Source organism: Sinocyclocheilus anshuiensis, unplaced genomic scaffold (genome assembly GCF_001515605.1).
Source record: "Sinocyclocheilus anshuiensis isolate Anshui unplaced genomic scaffold, SAMN03320099.WGS_v1.1 scaffold1906, whole genome shotgun sequence".
Lineage (NCBI taxonomy): Eukaryota > Metazoa > Chordata > Actinopteri > Cypriniformes > Cyprinidae > Sinocyclocheilus > Sinocyclocheilus anshuiensis.
The window spans coordinates 236,784-245,967 of record NW_015546187.1 but is presented as its reverse complement, the minus strand read 5'-3'; the positions used below and the strand labels follow the sequence as shown (position 1 = coordinate 245,967).

Genomic DNA, 9,184 nt, shown 5'->3' with positions numbered 1-9,184 from the left:
TATCTATCTATCTATCTATCTATCTATCTATCTATCTATCTATCTATCTATCTATCTATCTATCAACATATCGTCATATAGCACAGGACAGGAGAGCCCTGCATTGTCTTAGCTGAGATTCACTGATCGATCATGTGGAAACCAGCCGAAAACAACAGTGTGCAGAACTCAAATGAGCTCCAGACCACAGCTCAGACTGCAATTCAATCAATACACAGCAGGAAAAGACCTTAGCATCTTTACCCTTAAGAGCTAAGAGGGAACTATCTGAACCATTATTACCAGTCAGGCATATTTCAGCTGACTTCATGTATATCAGTTGCTTTATATCATTATGAAGAGCAAGGTTCAAACCAGAAGTGGCTGAACACTATTGTAAGCTTTTTTCATTGCATCATTTCACAGAAACACATAGTTCCTATTATACAGAGAACAGTGGGATATCAAATGTAATGTCTTTGTTTATGTGTGGCAGAAAGTGAAAAGGTCTGTGTTTAGTAGTCTTGGCATGCAGGAAATAATTGATAGACTATTGTCAACAGTGAAACAAGTAGTAAGAATTTCTCATGGTGTCAAACTAAGTACAGTAATATTGCAGAAGTTAATACGATACACACCGAATGTCTCATGAAGAAGAAAAATAGCTTGCAGTAAACGACCAACCTGCATTTTAGCACTTTAGGTGTCAGTAAAAATCCATTAGATTTCCTCAGATTGGCCACTACAGCACCACAAAGGTTGATGGATTTACCCACAATGCTAAGTGAAGAGTCTGGAAGTAGATTTATGAAGTGCAGCGATAGAGGGTAATCTAGCACATCAGACAACACTACAGCACACAAGGGAAAATACATGAGCCAAGAATCACATCTGCTGAGAAGGAAATCTATCTATCGATCTACACTCTTACCGCCATGCATTTCAGACATGCTGCCAGCAGCTACTGAGTGCCGGCCATTTACAATATTCAAAGAAACCTATATTTTACTTGAAAGGAGTGTTCATGGACGTCAAGCACACAAACCGCCCACAGTCACAGATGATTCTGTTCTGAGGGGGGCGCTGAGTTTGGAAATGTAATAGTGGTAAAATCCAAAGATAAACATGGATGGTGTTTCCCCTGATATCTGTTTATAGATGGCCTCTCTCTCTGCCAGTCATTATGGATAATTTTAACACAGATACTTTTGGTGGAAGTTAAGGAGAAGTTATGAGTTCCTATATACATGCTGCCCATCGCCACAGGTATGGATGTGCTATCATGGTGCTTTCAAAAGTCCTTTTAACCCATTTAGACTAACTTAGTACGCACACTTTGTTACTGTACTTAAATACAGTAGCCTACATTTATACTTTACTCAAGTATAAATATGTTGTTGACTTTTAAATTTTTTAAAATGATACTTTTAGTTCAATACTGTTCTCCAAAAGAGGAAAAAAAAAGGCAATTTTAAAATTCATGAACTGACAAAACTTAATTTATCCTAGTAAATATCCCTATTTCAACACCACTGCTGTGCATCTGCAGAAACTTTGTATTACCACAGAAATATTGCTAAAACACAGTATTAAAGCATACCGATGACTAATTTTAAAATTTCTGTTGAAATAAGACACATTTTCCAGAACGGTGTGGCCTGCTCTGAAGAGCAGAACCACTAAATAGCATCTCCTTGTCATAGATGTCATCTTCAGCAAAGCATGACTAAGAGCCATTTTGTAATCAAATTCATGAGGCCATTTGCAAGAAGACAGGCCTCACTGCTGAATGACAAAGAGTGGGGAGAGGCGCATGGATCTGGAAAGCACAGCAGGAGAGTGGTTGTTCCCCATGCACGGCCCGTCTCCACGACATTAATCAGAGAGATTGATTCCCCACCGCTCTCAGATGAAGTGTTCCTCTACAACAGCCATAACTGCACTCTGAGAAGCCAAACTCATTAAAGAAAATGCAGGTGTATCCATGCCAAAATCACCTGAGAAGTAATAAATGACATAGCAGTGGAGGTTATTTTTTTTGTAATAAAGCTCTGCACTTTCTTTACTAAAGTATACAGTATACAGTTTATATATTTTATATATTTTATAAAGCATCAATCTTTACCGTTCAATGTTAAGTGTTTTATGAGCTAGAAAAACACTCAGGGTATTTTAGACCCCATAAAGAACATGAGGCTTAATTAAAAAGTACCAGCTTTCTAAAATGTTTTAAAAGGCCTGTTCTCTTCATTTTCTAACACATGAAACCAGTACAAAAACAGATGACCTTTCTGTAGCACCAACCCAGTGGTGCATCGCAGATAGAGTTCAAATTTCTTCTAAAAGGGACACCAGTGACTCAGAGATAAAGTAAAATATCTGTGTGCAACCAGTTCTTCGTCCTGACTTGTTAAATCACAGGGATGAAAAGGGTTGTATATAAAATTTGGTCGTTTTTGACAAAACTATTCACTCTCCAAAACCACAAATAACAGAGCAGTACAGATCTGCCTCACGCATTTTCAGTAAAAATAAGAGTGCTGGATCTGTGTCAAACCCATTGCATAACTTATTGCATTATAGTTTAGATCTCAATAAAGCTGGCAGGACATAGAATGTGGTGAGTCACGGGTCTCAAACCGTTCCAACAGAAAGCACAGCGATGTGAACAGTAGACAGAAGACGTCAAGACAGAGATGCCAAAAAGAACGCACAACGGTTGCCACGGTACTCAGTTTTACTGCGCCTGGAAAGGTCAAAAACCTAAGCAAACCAGTATTTCATTCTAACCTTTACCCAATTCCACACATTCCAGAAAGCTTGTGGCTCACAGCCATAAGTGATGCAGCTTATGTGTGCCGAAGATGAAAATAAAAATGATTTATATCACGTGAAGGCTGTGAAAATGCATTGTAATGGATCATTCTGCATGCAAAATGTGCATGCCATGGACAAGACATGGACAAACCTCTCTTGAGCAGATGGTCTTACAATAAGTTCAAATATGACTCAAGCTATGGAGGTTAAGTGAACATGGTGACGACAGAATACTTAAAGCAGAATAATAAGGCAAAATCCCCTTATCTTTCCTTGAACTCTTCCAGCAGGGTTGCCAATATACGCTGAGGACTAATAAAAGCATGTGTGGATAGTCAGACTGAGCAAACAGCGTGTGGAGAATGAGGAAGGGCTGCATAGAAACAGGATTAGCAGCACTCTTGGGTCACATTGACCAGGGATAGAAGTGTAACACTATACACACACTCATGCCCCTGCCAACATGCAAGAGAAAACCTCTCTGCAAGATCTGCACCGGTTTATTGTGGGTTATGCACCCTGTGTATACACATATTATGATGCTATTTTATTTATGTTAGTGTATTTATACTTACCTTGCTCCTATCATTCACGTGTAACTGGTTTGTTTTAGGATTTCTTTTAAAGTCTCACATGCTCACTAAGGCTGCATTTATTTGATTAAAATTGCTGTAAAACAGTAATATTATTACAATTTAAAATAACTTTTCTATTTGAATATATTTAGAAATTTTAATTATTCATGTGATGCAAAGCTGATGTTTTTCCCCATCTTCAGTGTCACATGATCCTTTAGAAATCATTTTAATATGCTGATTTAATAAAATAAAAATAAAAAAATGTTGAAAATAGATGTGCTGCTTAATATTTTTGATAAAACTGTGATTTTACAAGATTCGTTGATGAATAGAAAGTTCAAAAGAGGAGTATATTTTTAAATAGAAATCTTTTATTACATTATAAATGTCTTTACTGCAACTTTTAATCAATTTAATGCAATTTCATTGCTGAAAAAAGGAATACATTTCTGTCGAAAACTATAACATGGTAATACTACAGTAAAGTGAACTTTCATAACAGAGAGCTTGTGTCTGAGAAAAATATGTTGCTTTAAAATATATTTTTTTGAATAACAATAAAGGCTGCTGAAAATTACATTGAAATTAATTTAAATTACATTATATTTTAATTAGTATTACTGATTTTACTGTATTTTTGATCAAATAAATGCAGTCTTGTTGAACATAAGAGAATTCTTTCAAAAACATTAACAATCCTTTGAACAGTAATGAATGTAAAAGTTAAACAGACAAAACTGCCTGGGTTTTCATCGACTGCTAACTTCACCGGAGTACTTTTGCAACCAGAAACTTAAAATATCGTTTTTGAATATTCACACCAAAACAAATGTATTAGGTCCTCATACACTTACTTTTAAATCCAAACGATCAACTTCCCATTCCGTCTGTAGGCAACATCCTATCTGTCCCTTTAAATGGGAAAGCACATGGTTTTATACTACAGCTGTAGCATGCAGAGACTGACTTGCTTTGTCGTACTAATTCCTTTGTTCATAGAGTATCCATCAGTTATTCCCCATACTTTAACGGATTTCTTTATCGTTAACTTGAAATAAGTGTCCACCGTACGCAGTCGTAGTGAGGAGGCTCCCACTATAAACCATATATCTCCAGTCACAGAAATATAATCCTGTCCAGCGAATGGCAACCCAGAGGTGCTGTATTGTATCCCAGCACTTCTGAAGTCATTGAACCCCTGCACGCTCTCGTAGTGATGGGTGGTAAAGTTGAACAGCTGTCTCCATCACTGGTGCAACTAATTTCCCTCTCAGATAAGGGATGGGGAAAGGAGGAGGTGTAATTGCTCACCCCCTGAGTCAGAGCCTCCAATCTCTGCAACGGGGGTTCTGTTTCAGTTTTTGCATTTAACATTCTTTCCACAGGTTCCTGCTCTTTTATGACTCTACACATAGGCTATGAGATAATAAAAATCATGGGTTGGGCTAAATGAGGCTCTTAATCTGAACATCAAACTGAATATTTCAGAGCAAACGTATCGAACAATAGTGAAACACTAGAAGCTGGCACAATGAAGATTACCCAAAACACACCCCTCCCCCCAACCTGTTTAGTCAAATTGTTCCCTCAGACAAAAGACACAAAGGAGAGGCGGACTTTCTTTCGGTTTGGGTGCATTGATTCCCTTTCATAAGAGATTTTACACTTAAGAATCATGTTTGAATTTTAATATGGCTGATGCTGCAGAAAACAATGACTGAAATTCCTGGCTGTATTTGATTTGGATGACGATCTGAAGGATTGGACTTCTGTGAATGAACGAAAGGTACAATGTGGTTGTTTACCTTGAGACAGGCGCACAGGTTTGGTGACCGGTAGTCCGTCCATGCTACACTGGTTTCCACAGGGGTGCAGCGTGATGAGTCCTGCCTTGTTTTCAATGAAGCAGTGCTGAGCTGCGATCCCTGGGCCCTGGATGTTGATGTCCATGGCTCCGTGACCCAGAGTGGTCTTGCCTAAAACAAACAACCCCCACAGGATGTTGATTTCAAAGATTGTTTGCTCTCAGACAACATGTCCTAAGTTTCTGGTTGCAAAAGTACTCAGGTGAAGTTAGCAGTCAATGAAAACCCAGGCAGTTTTGTCTGTTTAACTTTTACATTCATTACTGTTCAAAAGATTGTTAATGTTTTTGAAAGAATTCTCTTATGTTCAACAAGACTGCATTTATTTGATCAAAAATGCAGTAAAATCAGTAATACTAATTCAAATGTAATATAATTTAAATTAATTTGAATGTAATTTTCAGCAGCCTTTATTGTTATTCAAAAAAAGCAACAGATTTTTCTCAGACACAAGCTCTCTGTTATGAAAGTTCCATGTTACCATGTTATAGTTTTTGAAAGAAATGTATTCCTTTTTTCAGCAAGGATGCATTAAATTGATTAAAAGTTGCAGTAAAGACATTTATGATGCTTTTTTTCCCCAGGATTCGAATAAAAAAAGTTCAACGGAACAGCATTTATTTGAAATAGAAATCTTTTCTAACATTATAAATATGCCTTTACTGTCACTTTTGATCAATTTATTGCAAAAGTATACGGATTAGTGCATTGCATACGTATTTTAAAGTTATTGACCCCAACAATCTTGCCCCTAATAAATGTATTTTTTTATTATAATTTTCATTTTTCAGATAAAATTATTAGTGAAGATATTAGCTTGATATTAATGAGACATGTGATGTGTGATCAAAAGGTCAATTTTGATGCATAATTTCTAGTCAAGTTGTGATTCTGTCAAATTATGCACCAAAAAATAAAGCTGTAAAAATATTATTTTATTGTGCGTATATTGGATATATAAATTAGCCATAGTAAGAAAACAAAGTCAGCCATTTTTCCCCCAAAAATGTTTTTAAAATTTATAATAGAGTCACTTTACCTTAGACATAAACTATATCATTTGATGATGGACAAAATTACAATAACAACAAAAAAAACTACAAAATAAAATAAAATAAAATAAAATAAAATAAAATAAAATAAAATAAAATAAAAAATAAAACAAAATAAAAACAAAATAAAACACTGTTGGACGTTGCAAGTGGACAAACTTTACAAACAGATGTAACATCAATAGATATCATCTTTCAGTGTGTGATGCATAATGTTAAATTAAACTGAGCTAATTCAGCGATGTTGGCCTGCTTTTTGTCAGTGAGAAGAACCACATTCCTCACCCCGCTTCCCCATCTGCCCCCGTCCACCCTTATCTGTTATCAGGCACGGGATAAAAGCCTGTGGCCTGAGAGGAATCACACAAGCTAGCATATCAGTTTATAATACTAATACAGTACACAGTGACTAATACAAATTAAATAAGCATTCAAAACCTCTTCTCCCATGCCCTTTTCATAAGGTAATTTCTCAAAGCCTTCATGATAATTCCATGTGTCTCCGAGGAATTCAGACAGAGACACTGATAAAAGAGACACTGGTATGAATGGCTGGTCAGTGTCAGAGAAAGTAGGTGGAGATGAAGGTGGGTGGTTAATGAAGGAAGGGGCTTCTCTAATTAAGAGAGGGTGTTTTTAAAGACCCCATAGTGCTTAAGGCTCAGTCGGGTTGCTGGCTTTACAATCCCAGCACAGAGGTGACACAGTGGATTTGACCATCTGTGTATATTGGTATTATAAAGATTTGTGTTTCTTCCCATACAATAGCAATATTGGACCATATTTTCAGAACTTTCCACTTTTTTCCCCAAAGTTTTTAAAGATGGAGATGTAACACCACAAACCTTTTGAAAAAGTCCACTGAAGTCTAAATATAATCTAAATATATAATCATATAATAATAATCTTACCTTCAGGCAGGGGTAAGAGGGTGATGGCTGTACTGAGACGGCCACTTCCTAGACTGACCAAATGTGGGCGCTCTGCTTGGACCTTCAGGGCTTTCCCAGTCTCAATCAAATCCAGTGGAGTGCTCTAAAAAAAGAATAGTATTCACTCAAGCGTGAAAAAAGTCATCATGTTCCCATCCTCACATTTTTTTTACAAACCCGATTCCAAAAAAGTTGGGACATTTGGCATGACATTTCAAAATGTCTCACTTTCAACATTTGATATGTTATCTATATTCTATTGTGAATAAAATATAAGTTTATGAGATTTGTAAATTATTCCATTCCTTTTTTACTCACAATTTGTACAGTGTCCCAACTTTTTTGGAATCGGGTTTGTACATCAATATTTACTTTGGCGTCATATAGTGACCTAATGTTTTTCTAATACTATATATTCAGATATACTACTCTTTTTGAGTATTGTTTTTTGCATAGTATATAGGGAAATAGGCATTTTTGGACACAGCATTTCTCCATTGCATGGAACCCAAAAGGAGTTATTTAGAAGAATGTCCAGGCTGCTCTTTTCCATAGAATGAATGTGAAGGGTAACCACAGTAGTCAAGCAAGACTTTTAAAGATTTTATTTTCATTGAATGTTGACTTAAATTTTAGTGACACAAAGCTACTATGGCCTCAGAGGACGTATTTTCTCTGTTCCCCATCCATTTTTATTGTATGGGAGAGAGCAGCATGAACGCTCTTCAAAACATCTGCTTTTATCATACACAGAAGAAAGAAAGTCATACAGGTTTGGAATGACATGACGGTGAGTAAATGATACAGAAACATTTTTAACTTTTGTATAACGAGGGGGCCTCAGCAACCTTTCTAGGGGGGCCTAATATGACTTAAAATAACTTTGCTTTTGAACATTCTGTTGACAATAAGTAAAACTGCACCTACAGTACATGTCTACTAACTCTCATTAGAGTATTAGTAGACTGTCTAATTAATATCTGCTAACTCTTTATTGTGATGGTCTCCAAACAGACATTCTACTTACGTCAACTTATTCTAACCCTAACCCTTACCAGTCTACTAATACTCTACCAACACTCTATTGAGAGCTAATAAATATGTGTAGGTGCAACGTTACTTATAGTCAACAGAATGTGTTAAAGGGACCATCAAAATAAAGTGTATCCAAATAATCTGAATGAATGAATGAATAAATAAATAAATAGGTCAAACTTAATGGGCATTTTTATATTAAATATATATTTTTCTAGTTAATCTATTCTAAACTCTAAAATATTTTATTAGGTTGAAATTATGACAAAAAATAAATAAAAATAAAAAATCCCAATCCTTAAAGGGATAGTTAACCCAAAAATGAAAATTCTGTCAATAATTACTTACCCTCATTTCATTCCAAACTCGTAAGACCTTCGTACATCTTCAGAACACAAATTAAGATATTTTTGATGAAATCCGAGAGCTTTCTGACCCTCCATAGACAGCAACGCAACTACCACGTTGAAGGCCCAGAAAGGTAGTAAGGACATCATTAAAATAGTCCATGTGACATCAGTGGTTCGACCTGAATTTTATGAAGCTACAAGAATATTTTTTATGCGTTGTGGCACTGTCATGAATGTACATTGAAGACTGACATGGAAGAGAAGTCGTTATTTTTGTTTTCTTTGTGTACAAAAAGCATTCTTGTAGCTTCATAAAACTAAGTTTGAACCACTGATGTCTCATGGACTATTTTAACTATGTTCTTACTATGTTTCTGGGCCTTGAACGTGCCAGTTGCGTTGCTGTCTATGCAGGGTCCGAAAGCTCTTGGATTTCATCAAAAATATCTTAAAGGGGTCATATGGCGTTGCTAAAAAGAACATTATTGTCTGAAAAAGCGAGATGTGCTCTGATTGGCCAGCTATCCCGTGCGTTGTGATTGGCCGAATGCCTCAAGCGTGTGATGGAAATGTTAC

The 9,184-nt window shown here is 36.2% G+C and overlaps 1 protein-coding gene across 1 annotated transcript in view; it reads right to left on the bottom strand.

The window, feature by feature from the left end:
* LOC107701414 (pleckstrin homology-like domain family B member 1) overlaps nucleotides 1–9,184 on the bottom strand; it is a 90,269-nt gene that overhangs the window by 52,009 nt on the left and 29,076 nt on the right. Inside the window, exons 3-4 of the mRNA XM_016503411.1 lie at nucleotides 7,203–7,326; nucleotides 5,180–5,350 (exon numbers count right to left, since the gene is read on the bottom strand). Coding sequence (XP_016358897.1) covers nucleotides 5,180–5,350; nucleotides 7,203–7,326 — 295 coding nt within the window. The remainder of the gene's footprint in view (nucleotides 1–5,179; nucleotides 5,351–7,202; nucleotides 7,327–9,184) is intronic.